The following is a 22310-nucleotide window of genomic DNA, read 5'->3' as shown; positions in this document are numbered from 1 at the left end:
TTTCTAAAGAAGTTTATATTGAGCAACCGTCTGGATTTGAAAATGTTCTTTTTCCAAACTATGTTCATAAGTTATGTAAGGCTCCCTATGGATTGAAGCAAGCCCCTAGAGCTTGGTCTGAAAGGCTTAGTTCTTTTTTTATTCAAAATAATTTTTTGAAAAGCAAAGTCGATGTCAAATTATTTATTAAATATCTTTAAAATAATTTTTTATTATTCAAATTTATGTTGATGATATTATTTTTAGTTAAAAAATGAATCTTTATATGAATCATTTGCTAAAAGTATGAGCCAAGAATTTAAAACGAGTTTAATGGGTGAATTGATATTTTTCTTAACATTGCAAATTAAGCCACTAAGTAATGAAAATTTTATTAGTCAAACTAAGTATATTTTGAATCTACTAAAATAGTTTCATTTGGATAGTGCTAAGGCCATTAATACACCTATCAGCATTTCTACCAAATTAGATATAGACAATAAAGAAGAATGATTTAATCAAAAGACTTATGAAGGTATAATAGGTAGCTTATTATATCTTATTGCAACTAGATCTGATATAATGTTTAGTATTGGGCTTTGTACCATATTTCAGTTCAATCCTAAACAATCTCATTATAAATTAGTAAAAAGAATTTTTAGATACTTAAAAGTAACCTCTAATATAGGATTATAGTATCCAAAATCTAAAAATTTTGATTTGATTGCATATGATGTTGACTTTGCAAAATGCAGAATAGATAAAGTACTTGTGGAATATATTAGCTTCTAGGTCATGCACTTGTTTCTTGATTTTTCAAAAAATAAAATTCTATTGTATTATCTATAACCGAGGCTGAATATGTCGCGGTAGATGTATGATGTGCATAAGTAATTTGGAGAAAGAATACCTTAAAAGATAATAAACTTTACCTAAAAAACGTCTCTATAAAATATGATAATACTAGTGCAATTTGTTTAACAAAAAACCATATTCAACATTCTAGGACTAAACATATTGATATTAAATATTATTTTATTAGGGATCATATTAATCATCATGATATATTTTTAGATTTTATTGATATAAAACATCAATTAGTAGATATTTTTATTAAACCATTGAATGAGGAACAATTCAATTTTATTAGAAGAGAATTAGGTATGTTTGATCCTTCATATGCATGAATTCTTCTTATATGATTTTTTTTTAAGAGATCATTCAAATGGATTATTATCTTGATTTCTTATTGTTTATGTATTCATGACTTGTATACCCTATCATCAAATTGATCACTCATGATTTGAACTTATCTTTGATATTAATATTTTTACGTAATGATTGAAGAGAAATAGTAGTATGAATCTATGATATCCTTCTCTTCTTTTTGGTGATGAAAAAGCGGGGGAGAGAGATAGTAACTTGCACATTTCTCTTTTTTGTTTATGATAAAATGGGAGAAGTTGACTATACCCTTTGTAATGACATAAAAAATAAAATTATGATGTTTTAACGATGATGTTTTTATTTTGTAATGATTATTTTGACATGTTAACTAAAATGATGCAAGTCACTATGATTTATGATTAAAATTGTTTCGACTTAAATTCAAACACTAGTATTAAAAAGTTATCATTCTTTTTTGAATTCAAGTGTCATATTTCAAAATAACATATAGACAAGGAGAGCCTAGTTAAAGCTTCGTCATCAATTGATTATCATCATAGAAAAAAGGAAGATTATTGAATCTTGAATTTTGATGATGAAATCAATTAATAAATTTATAGACTAATAAGTATTTGAGATAAGTGACGTAGGAGAATCTTCGATCATGGAAATATAAATCTTTAAAGTAGGAGAATCATATATTGGGCCAAAGAGTATCATGTCAAAGTTCAAGCATCGGGCCGGAAGGATCGAACATTGCACCAAAAATATCTGATGTTGTAGGAGGACAACATACCGATAGATCGAGCAATACATCGAAAAAAAGACGATATGTCGGAGGTTTGAACGAAGTGTCGGATGAACATGTTGGACAACTTAGGTTTCATGATTGTAAAGTCTCATGTTGTAGGAGTACCACACCACTAACCCGCTCATTAAGCACTCAAGTGAGAGTGTGCCACCGCTGAGCCACGGCATGTTCACTCAAGAGGTTAGCAACCGATTCTTTCATCCCTCGGCATTGCCACATCTACCCATATGATACAGTACTGATGCAATCTGTTATGCTTCTACTCTTGTAGTTGGCTCAATCAACCGCTAATGATGCCATGAGCCCAACTCCAACACAAGTGATGGCTAAGGCACCCTAACCCGCGGATGCTTTAACTTATGGATTCTCGAGATCACTAACGATTAAATTTAACGGGCCACGTTGCCAATAGTCATCAATCCCCAAGTCAAAGACCTAATGGATAGACTTAGAGTAAACCCTACGGAGGGTGGAATCAAGAGCCAAAGTTTAATGAATTCCTAGCAAATTATTGATAACAAATTCCTAATTCTCGTAATTTATTATATTTTATTTATTTTATGATTTGCTTCTCTTATTTTCCATTAAAATTACCAAAAGAAATGTGCGCAACTCGTCCAAAAGGTCCTGGCCATAATCTATAACAAATCACACCTGCAAACGACTTTGTCCTGCGACCCAACAGGTCATGCAATTTGAGGCAACACGTTGTTCCATGAGACATTCGATGTGCCACAAGGAATTCTACTCTCTTCGAGCTAAAGCAACGGAAACGAAAGATACTGACATGTCAATCAAGGGCACAAGTGGCCGATTATTCTGACCAGCACAAAAACTGATAGCTCAGAGTTGATGTCTGAGACAAGACAACACCGAGGTGCGACAATTACAGGAAATTAAAAGAAGATTGACTTCGAGAGTACCTTCGATTTCACAGGCCAAGGATGCATTAAAATTGGGACCAAACCAAGGCAAGCAAACTAGTTAGACTAGAACGCCAGCGCAAGCCGTAGCTGGTACACCCTCTACCTTTTTCTTCGGGGAGCTGCACTTCTTGGTGATAAACCTGACAAGAAAGTGGGACGACATGTCATCAATAATTGGATCATTTCAAACTGCCTGAAACTTTCTTGCCATACCCACCCCAACACCATTTTCTTTAGGGCTAAATTAGTTTTGTGAGGAAATCTTTGATTTTATTGCTACAAAGCTTTTCGATCTCAGAAAGCCAATTTAAGCTCAAATAAAGTCTGTCTTGGCATGTCTAGCTAATATCAGTTACATTAAATGTATAGAGGAGAACTTGCAAACACTATTTTGTACACTGTTTTACTAAATATAATTTTTTTTATATATCTAGTAAAAAGATCCATATAATCGATCCTAAATAATTGAGACCTATGATTTTATTATTGTTGTTGTATTGCTTATCATAAGTATACATATCTATTATATCTATGTATGTATATATATAAATAGAAGAAAAAGTTGAAATCAACAAAAATTTAATGCTACCTGAAGAAATCCCTCCACATTAATTCAAACATCAACCAGTTCATCCCACCATCTGCTGGATCAACACCATTACTCCGTGATGAAGTGGCAGATATAGCCCTGTAAACCAACACCAGAACTTCATGATTTATACACAAAAAGGAAATGAATAGGACATCATATTTCAAATATCTACTTTAGAAGCTTGGATAGGAGTAAAGGATTTGTTTTTACAATCATGAACTTCTCATATCAGTAAATGTGTGTAATAAAAATATACCTAGTCGCAGTCTTCTTTAGCTCCTCAAACATGAAGCGAGGAGAAAGGCATCCCGTTGCTAGCCATGGAGAGATTTTGCACGAGACATTAGCACCATATATGTTATCCCTAGTATTATCCTTATTTCCATCATTTGGTTGGGCATGACATTCAGCAGCAATTTTCTTCAATCTCTCTAGTGCTTCAGTCTCACCACCAACAAGAGGAACACTCGTGAGAGATTTCCCATCCTGAGCCATATAATATGTCATGGTAAACATTAAAAACATGATATAAGTGGATGGAAACATGATTTCACCAAATTGCTTCAGGTGATATGAGAAGAGTGCAATGAGACACCATTTATAACATAAAGGATACTTAAGTCACCTAGTAGCTAATAATATCAAACTGTTTAGTTTTGGCTCATCCATGGTAGAATTATGAGTAACTACTGAAATTTGGTCATTTTAGAATCTTTTAATGCTGAAAATTTATCAATAATTAAGCTTTTAGTTTCGCTACGAATTAGAATAACTTAAGAAATGGATGACTAAATAACTAGGATCTACAGACTTCTCATGAGTTTGTTTATAGCACCATCATCAAAATTGACAAAGATACAAACATAAACTACAACTACAAGCAGCAACTAGGAACTACAGAGGCTCAATAGAAGAGTAATGAAATTCAAAATTTCAATGATCATCTAATAAGTCATGATTTCCTTTCTGTTCTTCCAGAAAAGAGAAATTGAGATAAAGTCACTGCCATATCCCATGGTTGTTCAAAGAAAATTGATGACTCGTCATGATAGACCTGGCAGCCATTTCATTAGTATTAGCAACCCATAACGTATATCATCTTCGAGCCATCAAAAGATTTTGAAACATCACTAATTAGACTGTACAGAAGGTCACAAGTTCGAAAAGTTAGATACTCTCAATCAACAAGAATATTGTGTACTTCAGAGTCTTTTTTGGTCAAAAAACATTGCCAAGAAAGCAATTACAGTTGACTATGCAATTAAACCACATCTCCAATTAAAATTTATTAGAAGGATACTTTTTGCACTCTACAAAACTCCTATACAGCTACAAAACTCCAATACAAGTCTAAAACATAATTGAACAATCTAAAATATTTAGTTCTTAAAATGGTTGGAGATGAAGATGATGAATTCATTTAGTCTTAGTCTTGGTAGGGTGTGTTTACCTACTATTGAGCACGATCATATTTGGAAGGAAGATAGGAAATTCGAAAAGAGGGGGAAAAAGAGAAATAAAAAGAGAGATAGTGGAGAGACCAGGAAAATACGAAAGTAAAAAAATTACCCTTCACTTAAATGATGTGCCTAAGGAGGCTAGAAGAATAAAATTTGTAGGCATTGAGGGTAGAAAAATTAATCTCACCCCACAAAATCTCTCTAAACATGTCTTTAGAATTCCCAAAATAGAAGTACTAGACCAATTGATACTATAATATTAAAACTTCTGAAGACTATATATACAATAAATGAACTCCTTTTTTTTTCCAAACCATTAGACGCAAAATACCATGATGGAAAAACATGAAAAGTTTTCTACTTTGATGCATGGATGTTTAACCTCTCTTGCCTTATGATCTTCGCCTTTTCAGCCCATTAGAAGTTTTATGAGTTTCCTCAGATTCAGTTTAGAATTGATCTGAAAGAGGAAGTGTGTGCTAGACCTACCTTACCTGTTGACTATGTAAGCTGCCTGAATCAAGGATTGCTATACCACCCGAAACAGTATGGTACAGGCAATACATATTGGTCAGGGCATGGAATGATACATGGATCACCCCATTTCAGGTGGTCCAAATTAAAATAATAAAAAAATAAAAAAGTGGTGGCCCCAGTCCATTTCAGCATTAAAAAAAATAACAGATTAAGGCTCTTCTTGTGTACAAAGCTGCAGCAGTGCCTCTTCACCACTGCGATGCTGAAACAGCACTGCCTCTTCGCCGCTGGGATGCTGTTGCTTCCCTTCGACTTAGCCACTGCTTCCCAAGTATCGCTGCACTTCTTGTTCTCCTTTTCTTTCTTCTTCTTCATCCTTCTTCCTTTCTCTTTCTTCCTTCTTTGTTCTTCCACTGGCCCTTCCTCTTAAACCTCTTTTTCTTCCTCATCGAAACACTGGTATACACTGACATACCATGTGTCGGTAAACCGGTACGTGGTGGCACATACCGTGCCAGCTCAAACTAGCAAGTCAAACCTTGGCCTGAATCATCCAAAACCGCTTTCACTTTTGTGCTCTGATGGGAAGCGCTTGGGTTGTTATAGACCATTAAAAACAATAGTGTTTTTTTTTAATAAAAAAGGTAAGCTGGTTAACTCCTGAGCCAAGTAGTTGATCTAATTGATCTCTAAAATACTAATCGCAGCCAATCACACTCCTGCGCATACTAGGTGTTTATGGAGGTGTCCAAGATATTGGAAGGGATTGACATGGCAAAATGGGACTCTAAAAGAGCTGGCAACTTATAAGGTGTATCAAGAGTTTGCACCTAGTCTCAGTAGTAGGACTAGTTGGGATCCGAGCATGGTTAGTCAAGCATTCCCAATGGCCAGTCCTGTCAAGGCTAATGCGGGGCCCCCTCTGCATGAAGATGATTCAACTGCCATAAATTTGTAACGTCAACATTTTGAACCAACATTACCCTTTCTAAACATCCAATACAATCCTAGAGAGTTTACCTTTATTTTAATAATTTTCTTATATTTTATTGCATAGAAAAATCATATTAAGAATTTAGTACAATATATTCTTTGAGGTTCCCTCCCTGTCACCATAATCTGATGAATTTTCCAATTCTTTATATAAGATGCTTTTGATTTTTTTTTTCTTCCATCACAATTTCAGGACAACAGCCAATTTACATCTCTAAGATTGTACAACTGTTTGATGGGCTTTAGCTCTTCTCTGTAGTTGAGTGGCTAGAAGCGGCTAGTAAAACTAAGTTCCGGAAAGAAAAAAATACCTAAAACTGCTGAAAGTGAGTACAGAAACCAAAGAAAGAAGATACTGTAAGTACTCAAGAAAAGAAAAAAGAACGAGAAAGAAACAAGAAAAAGAATGATCGGCCTTAAAGGTAATGTATCCATACATGATGTTGTATGCAACCTGAAACGGCGAGATCAGAAACTATGAATTCTAATGCAACAACTGATTTGGCAATCAACAAGGAACCTTCATTTATTTATTTATAATTCATAGTTTCACATAATCCCTAGAAATCAGATCTTATCTATATTACAAGCCATGAATCTGAGGTCAATTTTCTAGTTGCCTTGGAATTTTTATGAATCCCAAGAAACTTAAAAAATCTCTTAGTTAAACACCATGGGATGTTGCAAAAAAATTTGTTTTCTTTTATGCATTACCTAAACATTACACTTTTTGCAAGAGTGAGGGCTATATTCATGACCAAACCGAAATTAACAAAAGAAAAGTTCAACTGTTATAATGATATATAATAATGTCAAGGAAACTTGTTATTGAGACATATCAAAAGTTGGTATCTTTGGAGAAAAAGATTTTCACTAGAAAATTTAAATCACAACTTCTACAGAAACAAACAAACAGGTCTAGCAGTAAACTGCAGTTTAATTTGCTACTGCAAATGAACAATTGATTCTATAATAAACCACAAGGCATATGAAGTCTTATGAAGTTACTACAGTGAATCCATTTTTGCATAAAAAATTGTTCTGTTAGCTTAATGTTGCTGGTTTTTTTTTAGAAAGCAATAAGCTCAGGCCCAAGAAAACAAAAGATCACATGCACAATGAAATACGATCACATATTAGCAGTTGGAGCTAATCATTGCCGATTAAACTTAACCACTTGTACTCTTAAAACTGAAACCGTTATTTCATTAGCAACACTACTACCGCCTCTGAAATATTCGTATTATTTTTGCAAGGCATCTTGACCAAGAAGGTCAATAGTCTCTGTTTTTTTTGCTCGAATCCTTTACTATTTGAAAGATGCATAAAGAAGACATGAAATTTTCAAGAGATAGAAAAACTATAAGATAAAATAAAGGAAGAATTTGAGTCAACAAATCAAACCTACGACATGGTCGGTACCTGATTCAGCCCAAGGTCTTGCAAGCTTGGGATCTCCCCAGGCTCGATATCACCCCTCGATGGGAGACCCCTAACCTCCTCTGGGGTCTCAATCGCCTTCCTCATAGACACGCCCTTCACCTTCTCCCTAAACCCTCCATAGTTGGTGGGCATGTGCTCCAGATCGAACGGCAAATCATCCACGTGGTGCAGCGTGCTGCCCCAGAAGTACTTTACCTCGACCCCCTCGGCCTCCATCGCCTCCGCGACCCGTTCCTCCGCACGCGCCTCGTCGTGGGACACCTCCCGGTGGGCGTACACGGCGTCAGCGCCGGCCGCGCGCGCCAGCTCTGGCAGCACCACCTCCGGGCGGCCGACCCGCACCACGAGGTCCGATCCGCGGCGGCGCAGCCCAGCGCGGAGATCGGAAACAGAATCGACGAGGAAGCGGGCGCGGCAGGGTCCGGTGCGGTCGAAGCCCGCGGGGGAGCGGCCGAAGTCGCGGGGGTCGAAGAGGAATACGGGGAGGAGGGAGAGGGAGTCGGCGTTGGCAGCGGAGAGCGCCTCGTGGTCGTGGAGGCGGAGGTCGGCGCGGAACCAGACGATGGAGCAGCGGCGGGCGGCGGCGCCGGCGGATGGGTCGGCGGGGCGGCGGATGATGATGGGGGAAGGCGAAAGGAGAAGGGAATTGGAGATCTTGGAAGGGGTGGAGAGCTTGGAGTGGGGCTTGGAGGGGGGAGAGAAGAGGGAGAGTGAAAGGGAGGAGATCTGGGAGGGGATCTTGAGGTGGGAAGAGAAGGGGGAGAAGGAGGAGGATTTGAGGGAGGAGGTGGAGGAAGAGAAGAGAGAGATGTAAGAGGGGAGAACAGAGAGGGAGATGGTGGCCAATGGGAGACTGGTGGTGGCGGGGAGTTGGGTTTGCTGGTCCTCTTGGGTTTGGGGGCTGGGGAGGGAGGAGGAAGGATGGTTGTTGGCTTCCATTGTGTTGGGGGTGGAACGAAGGGGAGAAGGTGAGAGATGGAGCGAGGAGGGGATAAGAGTAGGGTTGTGTTCGAGGAAGGTTGTATGCGTTAGACGTTTGGTAGGTTGAGAAGTAGTGATCTGTTCATGCCTTGATTTTGGAATCATGTTTATTTTATATTTATTTTGGTGTTTATAAATCGAGGGGGAAAAAAACCTCTTAGAAGTTCTTTTCTTCTTTGAGAAGAAAATAAGACCTTTAGTATCAAATACAATTTGCAATATTAATACATTAACTACACTTTCCAAAATCTAATTATTTTTCTAGAAGAATATATTATGAAACTTTTTTTCCTTTATTCCCTCACTGAAATCACTGTCAACCCTAAGAGGGAAGGAAATTTATTTCAACCATCTTCCGTAATTTATTGGGATGATTGAGATCCACCTACCACAGGCCAACAACCCCTAAATTTTGACTCTGGTCAGACAATTACGACAGCCATCAGATAAGGTTCTAGTAATTCTCCAAGGCTGCACTAATTTATAACGTCCTTTAAGAAAACTAACAACTCATCTAACGTATTTTTGTTAGTGGATTTTTTTATTAGTATTTTCTTCTTAAGTAGCATCATAAGGTACTAAATCTCTCAACATATGATGCATGTGACATCTAGGAGAACAGTAAATTATTTGTCTCTTTCATCTTTCCCTGTCATTGTGGCTCAAGATGGCTTGAGTTAAAATATCATTTTTAAATTTTATTTGACATTTTTAATTTAGGTCCAACATATATATCCATACAACACTTTTAAATGCAGATTTTATTATCGTTAATACTTATCAGTTAATGTTATCCTCTTCATTTCTAGTGCATTTGAGAAGCTATGGTGCTTAAGTAGTTTTGTCTTCTTCTCTATTCTCCCTTTCCCCATTGCTTTGTCGATTTTTTCTGAATCTTTGAAGCTGAGTGATGCCCATCCAAAACTCATGAGATAGAGGTCAATGATGGTGGGGCTCACAATGCAAAGTGAGTCTCATGCTTAGCGAGAGCTCATTTTATATATAAGGAGGCACTAAGGTCTTCCCTTACTTTGCTTACTAACTTATAAGGTCTTCCCATCAATAGAATTTCCTATTAATGAACTCTCCTACCAATAGTTGAGCTTGAGGCTCCTCTTGAGCTAAGCATAAAAATGCTTCCAAGATGTCTATCTCGGGCTAAGCATGAAAATGATCTCAAAATACTCCTCTCAGCTAAGTATGAAAAATATATTTGAGATGTCTTTCTCGAGTTAAGTATGAAAATATATCTAAAATATCTCTCTTGAGCTAAACATAGGAGATATTCATTATCGAGGCCTAACATAAAAAGAATGTTCAATTCACAAGGGATCAAATGCTTGAGAAATGAATTCGAGATATCCCTTATGGGGGAGAGGAGAGAGAATGATGGCGAAAAAATCTATCCTCCAATCGTAGCTCACCATATGTTAAGACCTAAATTAGGTGACGGTCATCTAGAACTAGCAATAGAGATAGACCTACGAGGAAATATTTAGCTCTTATCATAGAATATTTTTCTAGGCTCGACTCACTATAAAAGCCTATATATTCACTATTATAGAGGTGAGTTAATATTTACTTACGAGCTTTTTCCACTTTAGCCCTAATTTGAGCATCGAAGGGCGGACACCCTACTTAAGCTTAGTCTTCTTGTAGGTCGATCGATAGAACATCAAGATAGTGATCGAGTCACCTTCTAGGACTCCTACACATGTGGCCTAGGACTAAGTTGGGTTGATAAAGGTGTCACTAATAATCATCCTCATATATGGGTAAATTTATCTAAAGTATCTTATCTTTATCAATTTTGAGAGATTTCTCTTCCATAACAATAATTTAAAATAAATTTTAAAATTGTAGGTATTCTAGGAGAAATCTTAGAAACCAGGACAATATAGTATTTTACGAGATCCCTTCTCAAGAATTAAAGTCCATCAATAAATATTTTTTTCTAACTCTTTCTTAAAATTGTCTTAAAATAAATATCATTAAGATATTTTATGAGATCATAATTTAATAAAAAAAACATGTGTTAAAGCTCAGTGACTTACGCAAAGGGATAGGGATTCATGAACTTATTATATAAAATAGTGCATCAATATTGACTAGCCTCACTATTCTTTATGAAATTAAATTTTATGTTCTAATGAAGTATTATGTGATATTGGTCTTCCGAGAGTCAAACTTAAACTTCATACATTGTAACTCTTGCTTATGAATTAGGGATATCATCTTTAAAATGTTCAAACTCTACATATTTCGAAATTCATCGTGAATTAGGGATATTATCTTTAAAATTTAGCCCGAGAAAAATATCTTGGATACATTTTTATGCTTAACTTGAAAGGGGCCTTAAGCTTGACTATTGGCAAGAGAGTCCATTAGTGAAAAATTCCATTGGTGGGAAGATCTTAGAAGTTGAACCAACATGTTAACAAGCAAAGTAATACCTTGGTAGGTGAGGCAATGCCTCATTGTGCATAAGATAGGCCCTTGCTAAGCATGGGACTCACTTTGCATTGTGAGCCCCACTATATCTACTTCCTCGATCCCTTTGACCTTTATTTCATGTCTCGGACCTTTAAAGCATTTTATTCCTCACTTCTCAGTAGGTAAGGGAGTATCTTCTTCTAATTCTTTTGAGTCCCAAACCCTTACCTAAATATTGATAAAGATGTCTAAAGTCTCACCTTTAGATAGCCCAAGGGTGGGAGAAGGGGCCCGATCCCTCCTCCTCAAAGAGGATGATTCTGATTGACCTAAAGGTCATCAGGGATCTTTAGATAATGAAAGAATCTTAAGTGTGTGTATCTCAGGTTCTCAATTCCTTTCGAATACCATATGAAAAGTATCTCAGGTTAGGGGACACCCATTTGACCTTGATATGTAGGTACAGTTATTTATACATCAATGCACTAGAGGCTAGGCTTAAGTTCCCTTTTCATCCCTTCATCTCGAAGTACCTTCATTGGTGAAGGATCTCCCCTTCTCAGATGGTGCCCAACTCATGGCACTACCCGATTGTCTTTCTTGGGGATTATTACTGTTAGGACCATAAAGGCACTAAGACGAGGAGGGGGGGATGAAACCCATATCGAAAATATGTTTAACTTAGAATATAAGTAAAAGTAGTGAGTAACTAAATTAGTTAGTAATTACAAGAAAAAACATAAACAAAAATGCAAATCAAATTTATAGCGGTTTGGTCATCTTGACCTATGTCCACTCCTGATTCCTCTTCACTCAAGGCCACCGACTTCCACTACCGATCTTGTTTCCAATGGGCGAAAATCAACTTCTCCCTTAGAAAGACTTCTAAACTAAAAAAAGGAAGAAACTCAACACTAAGAGAGTTTACTGTTAGGATCGAGAGCACTAAGAGGGGGGGGGGTGAATTAGTGCAGCGGAAATCTTATAATAATTTAAAAACCAAAAGCTGCGTTCGTTCAAAAACTATTGTGATGCAAAAGCAAATTCTCAGTTTGTATCTAAGTGCAGTTTGCGTCTAAGTGCAGATTGCGTTTAAGCGCAGTTTTGCGTCTAAGCGCAGTTTTGCGTTTAAACTCAGATTTACGTCTAAATGCAGATTTACGTCTAAACGCAGATTTACGTCTAAACGTAGTTTTACGTCTAAACGCAGTTTTACGTCTAAACGCAGTTTTACGTCTAAATGCAGTTTTACGTCTAAACGCAGATTTACGTCTAAACGCAGTTTTACGTCTGGACGCAGATTTACGTCTAAACTTTGAAACTCGTTTGTATACTCACAGAAGGCAGTATGCAGTTGAAATCAAGACGTAAACGTGAACTGAAATCTGATGATTGAGCGAGGAAAGCTGATTTACGTCTGAATGCAGTTTTACGTCTAAATGTTGAAACTCGTTCTTAAAATCGTAGAGGACAGATTGCAGTTATTAATAGGATTAAAATGTAAGCGTAAAATGCAAGGAAGCTCGTTCGTAAAAGCGCGGAAAACAGTTCTGCAGAATCAAACGTAAACGTAAGCTGTAATGTATGAAAATATGAAGTTACGTCTGAATGCAGATTTGGAAGAACAGCTCTTAGAACTTGTTCGTGAAAGCGCAGAGAGCAGTAGTGATGAGGGAGGTTTGCAGTAATGATAAAGTACTCGAAATTAAACGCAAACCAGAGATTTAGAGTGGTTCGGTCAGCCTTGACCTACTCCACTTTTGGCTTCCTCCACCGATGAGGTTGCCGACGTCAACTAGGTGCCTTCCTTCAATGGGCGAAGGCCAAACTTCCCTCTTACAATTTCTCTCCTTTTGACAGGCTTAGGAGACAACCTTTACAGATGTTTTCTCTCCTCTCTTTTCAACTCAAACTTGAAGAACAGAAGGAGGAGGAAAACTAGCAGTTTTGAGCTCTAAGAACCACTGAAAAGATCAAGATTTCGGGTCAGTTCTTGCTCTTTCCAGTGCTGAATGGGTGGGGTATTTATAGGCCCCAACCCAATTCAAAATTCGAGCTCAAAACGATCAAATCGATCAAATCCCAGAATTCTGGGATCAGGCGGTTGCACCTCTCGACTGGAGAGGTGGCACCGCCTGGCAGAGCTCGAAGACTGAGCTCTGCCGATTGCTTCTCTCTGCCAGAGCTCGAAGACTGAGCTCGATGGTTGCATCACCTGGCAGAGCTCGAAGACTGAGCTTGGTGATTGCATCACCTGGCAGAGCTCGAAACTGAGCTCGGTGGTTGCATCACCTGGCAGAGCTCCAAGCTGAGCTCAGGCTGATCCACCTCTCTGCCAGAGCTCGAAGACTGAGCTTGGTGAATGCATCACCTGGCAGAGCTCGAGACTGAGCTCAGGCTGATGCACCTCTCTGCCAGAGCTCGAAGACTGAGCTCGGTGGTTGCATCGCCTGGCAGAGCTCGGAACTTGAGCTCTGGCGGTGCAACCTCTTGGCTGGGGCGGTTGCACCTCCCAACCCCACAGCCCAGGCGGTTGCACCTCCTGGCTGGGGCGGTTGCACCTCCCAACCCCACAGCCCAGGCGGTTGCACCTCCTGGCTGGGGCGGTTGCACCTCCCAACCTCGCAGCCCTGGCGGTGGCACCTCCAGGCTGGAGAGGTGGCACCTCTTCACTATTCCAGCTCACTTGGTTTGGCTCCAAACTTGGTCCAAACCAGTCCGAACTTGGGCCTAATTGGCCCCTACTTGGGTTATAGGATTAACACCTAATCCTAACCCTAATTAACGTGCTAACTATGAATTTAAAGACATTTTCTAAGCTATTACAAAGTCCGCAAGTCAAGACTTCTTCTAGCGAGCTTCCGGCAAACTTCCGGCGGTCTTCCGATGAAATCTCGGAAACCATTCTGCGGACTCCCGGCAAGCTCCTAGACTTCACGATTTGTTCTTAGCGAGTTCCAACGAGCTTCTTCGGCAAGCTCCGATCTTTCTCGGCGAGCTCCGCGAACTCCCAACGAATCTTCGGACTTCCGTCGAACTCTCGAACTCGCAACAAATCCTTCGCGCTTGACTCCGACACTTTGTTTCGCTTTATGTCTTCATCGTTATCATAGTTAATCCTGCACGACAAAACAAAACTTCAATCGAGACAATTAATCCTAAGCAATTAACCAAGTTGTCCGACATGTCATTGGTCCCTCGACGCTTCGTCCGATTCTTCGGCGCATCGTCCTCTCGTGCAGCCTATTGCCCAATCGGCCAGTTGACTCCGCAACTCCGATATCCTTGGCACAATACCCGCTCTTCTTGGCCCGATGCCCGAGTCCACGGCCCGAAGCCTTCTGTCGATACGTCGACCGATCCACCGGCCCGACGTCCAATCTTCTGACATGTTCCTTCGGCACAACATGATTATCCTGCTTTAATTGTCTCATCCTGATCGAAGCATCCTGCGTCACTCAAAACGCAGATTAAATCATAAACATATATCAAGTAGTTTCATCATCAAAATACGAGATTCAACAATCTCCCCCTTTTTGATGATGACAACCACTTGATGACGGAGTTAAACTTAACTCCCGGAGTTTAAACAAACTCCCCCTATCAATATGCCATATTGATAGAACCTTGAATTCAAACTGAATTCAAGTCATTGCAATATTCATCATGAATACTTGCAACACGTCAACATGAACTTATGCATAAACTTATGCATCACATGTCATGTCATCAACATACTTCTCCCCCTTTGTCATCAACAAAAAGGAGAAGTACTACAATCAAGTGTGTGTGATATTGGTTCAACTCATTGCATGAAGAACATAGTATCAAGTTTTATCATCATGCAATCTTGGAGCTAGAAGATTTAGCAAGTGTTACATCATGCTTAGAATATTCATGCTATCAAGTTTTAGATATGCAAGTTTTATAACATATAAGATAGCACTTTTGGTAATGTTCAAGATAGCAAGTTCTATATCATGCAAGCTAGCAAACTAGAGATGTTCAAGAAAGCAACTCTTGCTTCTTGAAAATTTTGCTCACTTTGCTAGATGCGCAAGTTAGCATTTTTGCCTCTTGAGATAGGCAAGATAGCACATTTGCTTCTTTTGAGATAGCAACTTTTTGCTTCTCTTTAGACCAACAAGCTAGCAATTTTTACGATATACAAGTTTCACAATATATAAGCTAGCAAAAATTTCGAAAGCAAATGCAAGATAAATTTCTTGTGTAAGCTCATGATTATTGCTTCCTATTGTAATGTGCAAGTTGCAAGTCTTGCTTCTTGAGATATTCAAGATGGTGATGTTCAAGAAGACAACTTTTGCTTCTTGAAATAAGCAAGTTAGCAAACAAGTTTTTGCATCTTCTTGACTTGTGCAAACTAGCTATCTCCCCCTTTGTCATTGTCAACAAGGGAAAAACCCTTTACATCAATTTCTAAATCATGACAAAGGTAAGTAATCATTCTTATTTGTGCATCATTACATTTCAAAAATTTATGCATGATACTGAAAAATCAATCTTCATCATGAGCATTTCAAACATGATATTCAAGCATTCATGATATATCATATTGGCAGCATGATCATAGATATTCAAACGATGGTATCTAGAATTCATTACATCCTATTATGCATGATCATTAACTCCTCATTTGTATTTCATGCATTATTTCATTTCATCTCATAAGGAATATCAAGAAGAGTTATTGGATGATGAGATAAATATTTTATGAATACACAGAATATCATAAGTGTTTCATGTATCCATATTATCACATGAAGCATATTATCATTTTTAAGATTCATAACATGAATAACGTTATTACTATTTCATCAAAATCAGTTTCGAGATTCACATAATATCATGAAATCATTAATCTCGATAAAATGGGAAAAACATTTTCTTTTTAAGTGATTCTTTTAACACATCATAAAAAAGAAAAACTCATTCATAATTCAAGTGATTTACAAGATATCATAAATGAATTTATCACTTGTATTTCACCAAAATCGAGAACTCTAGAGTTAGAAAAATGATTGAAGCATTTAAGCTGATTGAAGAATGATTCATATTTAAAGTGTAGCATTTGTCAAATCTGAAATCATCAAGTATAACTTTAATATTTTCATTGCAACATTAAGCAAGGTTTCATTGAAGATAATTTTGAATGATTCTTATAAGTGCCTAAAACTTCTTTAATTTTAATTTATGATTGACTTTATAATAGCATGCTCAAATCTTTATTCTTATGTCAAAACCATACATTATATAAACAAAGACAATGAAAAATATCAAGCCTTCCAGACAAAAGCCATGTATCGTCATTGAAAAGCAATATGAAAATGATCAAAAAATATATATTCTTGCTTCTCAAGCACATAAGATTAATCTCACTAGGTGTAAAATCATTAGATTTCTATCTTGCATTAACATGAGACATGCAATTTTCATTATCATTTTCGAGATTACAAGCATGATCATATTTTTGCATTTTCATTGTTAAATTATTAAAAATATAATTTTCAACAAAATTTAAAAAAAAAGAAAAGTGCATCATCAAAAGTATTATGTAATTTCGAAGTAAATTAGGGGGATTTCGATTACCTCATCATTGTAGGCTGTTAAGGCGTAGTTTGCCGCCTTGCTTTTGTTGACTTTCTCTTCTTCGGAGGAGCTCGATTCATCCCAATTTTTGTTCTTCTTCTTGCGTTTAAAGCAAGTAGTTCCATTCTTTTTGCTTTTTAATTTTCGTTTCATTTTAAGTTCACCATCACTTGAGCTTATGCTCGAGTGGTCTTCAAATGTTCTATGTCCCAAATCCTTCCTGTTCTTTGGAAGGTTGGTTTGTTCATCATTGTCCTCATCACTTGAGTCATCGCTCAAGTGGCATTCATTTGTCCAGAGTTCCAAATCCTTCCTGTTCTTTGGAAGGTGGTTCTCAAGTTCTTCACGTGCATTGCACGTCATTTCATATGTGATCAATGAACCAATTAGTTCTTCAAGTGGAAAATGGTTCAAGTTTTTTGATTCTTGAATAGCAATTACTTTTGAATCCCAAGTTTTAGAAAGTGAGCGCAAAACTTTGTTAACGAGTTCAAAATCCGAAAAGCTTTTACCAAGTGATTTTAAACCATTGACGACATCCGTAAAACGGGTGTACATGTCAACAACGGTTTCGCTTGGTTTCATATGAAAAAGCTCGAAATCAAGCAGTAGAATATTAACTTTCGAGTCTTTGACTCTACTAGTTCCCTCGTGCGTGATTTCAAGAGTGCGCCAAATATCGAAAGCCGTTTCACACGTAGAAATCCGATTGAACTCATTTTTGTCCAATGCGCAAAATAAGGCATTCATAGCCTTTGCGTTTAAAGAAAAATTCTTCTTCTCCAAAACCGACCATTCGTTCATCGGTTTGGAGGGAAGTTGAAAACCGTTTTCAATGATATTCCATAAATCCAGATTTAGAGAAATTAAGAAAACACTCATTCGAGTTTTCCAATAAGTGTAGTCCAATCCGTTAAAGAACGGTGGACGAAAGACCGAACAGCCCTCTTGAAAAGTCATTTCTCTCGGGTGTAAATCCGAAATGAGAAAAACCCCGCTCTGATACCAATTGTTAGGATCGAGAGCACTAAGAGGGGGGGGGGGGTGAATTAGTGCAGCGGAAATCTTATAATAATTTAAAAACCAAAAGCTGCGTTCGTTCAAAAACTATTGTGATGCAAAAGCAAATTCTCAGTTTGTATCTAAGTGCAGTTTGCGTCTAAGTGCAGATTGCGTTTAAGCGCAGTTTTGCGTCTAAGCGCAGTTTTGCGTTTAAACTCAGATTTACGTCTAAATGCAGATTTACGTCTAAACGCAGATTTACGTCTAAACGTAGTTTTACGTCTAAACGCAGTTTTACGTCTAAACGCAGTTTTACGTCTAAATGCAGTTTTACGTCTAAACGCAGATTTACGTCTAAACGCAGTTTTACGTCTGGACGCAGATTTACGTCTAAACTTTGAAACTCGTTTGTATACTCACAGAAGGCAGTATGCAGTTGAAATCAAGACGTAAACGTGAACTGAAATCTGATGATTGAGCGAGGAAAGCTGATTTACGTCTGAATGCAGTTTTACGTCTAAATGTTGAAACTCGTTCTTAAAATCGTAGAGGACAGATTGCAGTTATTAATAGGATTAAAATGTAAGCGTAAACTGCAAGGAAGCTCGTTCGTAAAAGCGCGGAAAACAGTTCTGCAGAATCAAACGTAAACGTAAGCTGTAATGTATGAAAATATGAAGTTACGTCTGAATGCAGATTTGGAAGAACAGCTCTTAGAACTTGTTCGTGAAAGCGCAGAGAGCAGTAGTGATGAGGGAGGTTTGCAGTAATGATAAAGTACTCGAAATTAAACGCAAACCAGAGATTTAGAGTGGTTCGGTCAGCCTTGACCTACTCCACTTTTGGCTTCCTCCACCGATGAGGTTGCCGACGTCAACTAGGTGCCTTCCTTCAATGGGCGAAGGCCAAACTTCCCTCTTACAATTTCTCTCCTTTTGACAGGCTTAGGAGACAACCTTTACAGATGTTTTCTCTCCTCTCTTTTCAACTCAAACTTGAAGAACAGAAGGAGGAGGAAAACTAGCAGTTTTGAGCTCTAAGAACCACTGAAAAGATCAAGATTTCGGGTCAGTTCTTGCTCTTTCCAGTGCTGAATGGGTGGGGTATTTATAGGCCCCAACCCAATTCAAAATTCGAGCTCAAAACGATCAAATCGATCAAATCCCAGAATTCTGGGATCAGGCGGTTGCACCTCTCGACTGGAGAGGTGGCACCGCCTGGCAGAGCTCGAAGACTGAGCTCTGCCGATTGCTTCTCTCTGCCAGAGCTCGAAGACTGAGCTCGATGGTTGCATCACCTGGCAGAGCTCGAAGACTGAGCTTGGTGATTGCATCACCTGGCAGAGCTCGAAACTGAGCTCGGTGGTTGCATCACCTGGCAGAGCTCCAAGCTGAGCTCAGGCTGATCCACCTCTCTGCCAGAGCTCGAAGACTGAGCTTGGTGAATGCATCACCTGGCAGAGCTCGAGACTGAGCTCAGGCTGATGCACCTCTCTGCCAGAGCTCGAAGACTGAGCTCGGTGGTTGCATCGCCTGGCAGAGCTCGGAACTTGAGCTCTGGCGGTGCAACCTCTTGGCTGGGGCGGTTGCACCTCCCAACCCCACAGCCCAGGCGGTTGCACCTCCTGGCTGGGGCAGTTGCACCTCCCAACCTCGCAGCCCTGGCGGTGGCACCTCCAGGCTGGAGAGGTGGCACCTCTTCACTATTCCAGCTCACTTGGTTTGGCTCCAAACTTGGTCCAAACCAGTCCGAACTTGGGCCTAATTGGCCCCTACTTGGGTTATAGGATTAACACCTAATCCTAACCCTAATTAACGTGCTAACTATGAATTTAAAGACATTTTCTAAGCTATTACAAAGTCCGCAAGTCAAGACTTCTTCTAGCGAGCTTCCGGCAAACTTCCGGCGGTCTTCCGATGAAATCTCGGAAACCATTCTGCGGACTCCCGGCAAGCTCCTAGACTTCACGATTTGTTCTTAGCGAGTTCCAACGAGCTTCTTCGGCAAGCTCCGATCTTTCTCGGCGAGCTCCGCGAACTCCCAACGAATCTTCGGACTTCCGTCGAACTCTCGAACTCGCAACAAATCCTTCGCGCTTGACTCCGACACTTTGTTTCGCTTTATGTCTTCATCGTTATCATAGTTAATCCTGCACGACAAAACAAAACTTCAATCGAGACAATTAATCCTAAGCAATTAACCAAGTTGTCCGACATGTCATTGGTCCCTCGACGCTTCGTCCGATTCTTCGGCGCATCGTCCTCTCGTGCAGCCTATTGCCCAATCGGCCAGTTGACTCCGCAACTCCGATATCCTTGGCACAATACCCGCTCTTCTTGGCCCGATGCCCGAGTCCACGGCCCGAAGCCTTCTGTCGATACGTCGACCGATCCACCGGCCCGACGTCCAATCTTCTGACATGTTCCTTCGGCACAACATGATTATCCTGCTTTAATTGTCTCATCCTGATCGAAGCATCCTGCGTCACTCAAAACACAGATTAAATCATAAACATATATCAAGTAGTTTCATCATCAAAATACGAGATTCAACATTTACAATATTTTTTTTTCTCAAGAATTCTTTTCCCTTTTTGTTATTTTTCTTGCTATCTCAAGAAAGAATGAATTGGCTATTTATAGGCCTCAAATTGCTTCAAAAATGAAACTAAAAATTTAAATTCTTGGGTTTTCAGAGATTGGTCTCAAATACCAAGGTTACCATCATTTGCCCTATGCACTGGCGGCACCACCACCTGCACTAGGTGGTACCACTGCCTGACATAGTTTGGGAGACTGTGTTTAGGCAGTATTAATACTACTAGTCTAGGTGGTACCACCGGTGACCTCGGTAGTACCACCGTTGGGTTTTTTGGAAAAGTACATTTTGTACTTTTCAGCTCACAAGTAGTTTCACTGCTTGGCTTGGTGGTGCCACCGGCTAGCCCAAATTTAGATCATTGAATTGGCTTTCTAATAGGCCCAATTTAATCCTGATTCAGGCCCAATGAGTCCTAATCAAGTTAGCATGATTACACCCAAAATCAACTCAATTAAAATTTAGATCATTGAATTGGCTTTCCAATAGGCCCAATTTAATCCTGATTCAGGCCCAATGGGTCCTAATCAAGTTAGCATGATTACACCCAAAATCAACTCAATTAAAATTTAAACTACTCTGATTAAGACACAAACGATTACAAACATAAATCCTATATTGTCCAGTATGTCATTGGTTCATCCGGCGCTTTGTCCGAACCTTTGACGCATCGTCTTAACCTTCGGCGTATTGCCTTATCCATCGACATGTTGTCCTCCTACAACATACGATCTTCTTAGTGCAATGCTTGATTTTTTTTGGCCCAATGCCCGAACTCATTGCACGAAGTCTATCTTTAGGCATATCGATCAATCCTCTAGCACGACGTCCAATCTCTGACATGATCCATTTTGGCTCAACATTTGATTCTCCTACTTCAATCGATTTATCTTTCTATCATCGAAGTTAGTCTTGTATTACTCAAATGCTCATTAGATTATAATTTCATCAATTGATTTTATCATCAAAATTCGAGATTCAACAATCTCCTCCTTTTTTACGATAACAACCAATTGATGACGGAGTTTTAACTAAACTCCTCTGCATATATGTCATATTGAAATAAAACAAACTCGAATTCAAAAAAAGTGATAACATTTGAATTTAAGTCGAAACAATGACTTTCAAATCATAGTTAAAATATCATTGCATGCATAATTCTAAATTATCAAATATTTAAATCATCATAGGCATAATTTTAAATCATCAAGGTACATAATAATATGCTTGATTCCAAAACATTAAAATTATCATAACTTCTCCCCTTTGTCATTAACAAAAGGAAAAAAAGTGTAAGTGTTTTACTAATCTTCGAAGTATTCGAGCTAGCAAGTTTGTTATTTTTTTAGATATGCAAGCTAGTAATTTTTGCTTTTGTTTCTCTTGATATATGCAGGCTAGTAATTTTTGCTTTTCTTTTGAGATGTGTAAATTAGGAATTTTCTCTCCCCCTTTATTATTGTCAAAAAGAAGAGAATGATATAATGGTACAATTAATTTTCCTTTATATCAATGTTCAAATCATAACAAATATTAATAATAAATATAAATTTAAATCAAGATAGATCAATTTGATGATACGGTGTACATGTTATAAACACAAAGGAGTTATATGAAATAAATAAAACTAAAGTTATGAATATAAAAAAATCAAGAGAAAAATTATGATTTATTTAGATAAATCCCCTCTATAGTAAATAACAAAAAGAATCATAGGAGATCAAATAATAAATCTTAAGTATTAAGTGAAAGATCATGATTCATATGGATAAATATTATCACTAATAAATAAAATCATACGAGAATAAATAATAAAAGTTCTCGATTCATGTATTTGA

At 38.3% G+C, this 22310-nt stretch overlaps 1 protein-coding gene across 1 annotated transcript; it reads right to left on the bottom strand.

Annotated features, from left to right (window-relative positions):
- Nucleotides 1-2747: 2747 nt before the first annotated feature.
- On the bottom strand, nt 2748-8878 carry LOC135638798 (blue-light photoreceptor PHR2-like). Its single transcript, XM_065152215.1, has 4 exons — nt 7828-8878; nt 3732-3961; nt 3473-3571; nt 2748-3023 (listed from the first exon to the last, which is right to left on the bottom strand). The coding sequence occupies exons 1-4, from the start codon at nt 8785-8787 to the stop codon at nt 2942-2944; spliced, it is 1371 nt and encodes a 456-aa protein (XP_065008287.1). The 5' UTR covers nt 8788-8878; the 3' UTR covers nt 2748-2941.
- Between the last annotated feature and the right edge of the window lie 13432 nt (nt 8879-22310).

This window comes from Musa acuminata, chromosome BXJ3-5 (assembly GCF_036884655.1).
Source record: "Musa acuminata AAA Group cultivar baxijiao chromosome BXJ3-5, Cavendish_Baxijiao_AAA, whole genome shotgun sequence".
Lineage (NCBI taxonomy): Eukaryota > Viridiplantae > Streptophyta > Magnoliopsida > Zingiberales > Musaceae > Musa > Musa acuminata.
This window is presented reverse-complemented; position numbering and strand designations above follow the sequence as displayed.

Bases quoted from the DNA above. Each gene is read 5' to 3' on its own strand.
- LOC135638798 (XM_065152215.1), bottom strand. From the start codon at position 8,787: ATGGAAGCCAACAACCATCCTTCCTCCTCCCTCCCCAGCCCCCAAACC. The intron at 3,962-7,827 runs GTACCGACCATG...TATATGGCTCAG, and splicing joins AAGACCTTGGGCTGAATCAG to GATGGGAAATCTCTCACGAG. The intron at 3,572-3,731 runs GTATATTTTTAT...GTTGGTTTACAG, and splicing joins CTAAAGAAGACTGCGACTAG to GGCTATATCTGCCACTTCAT.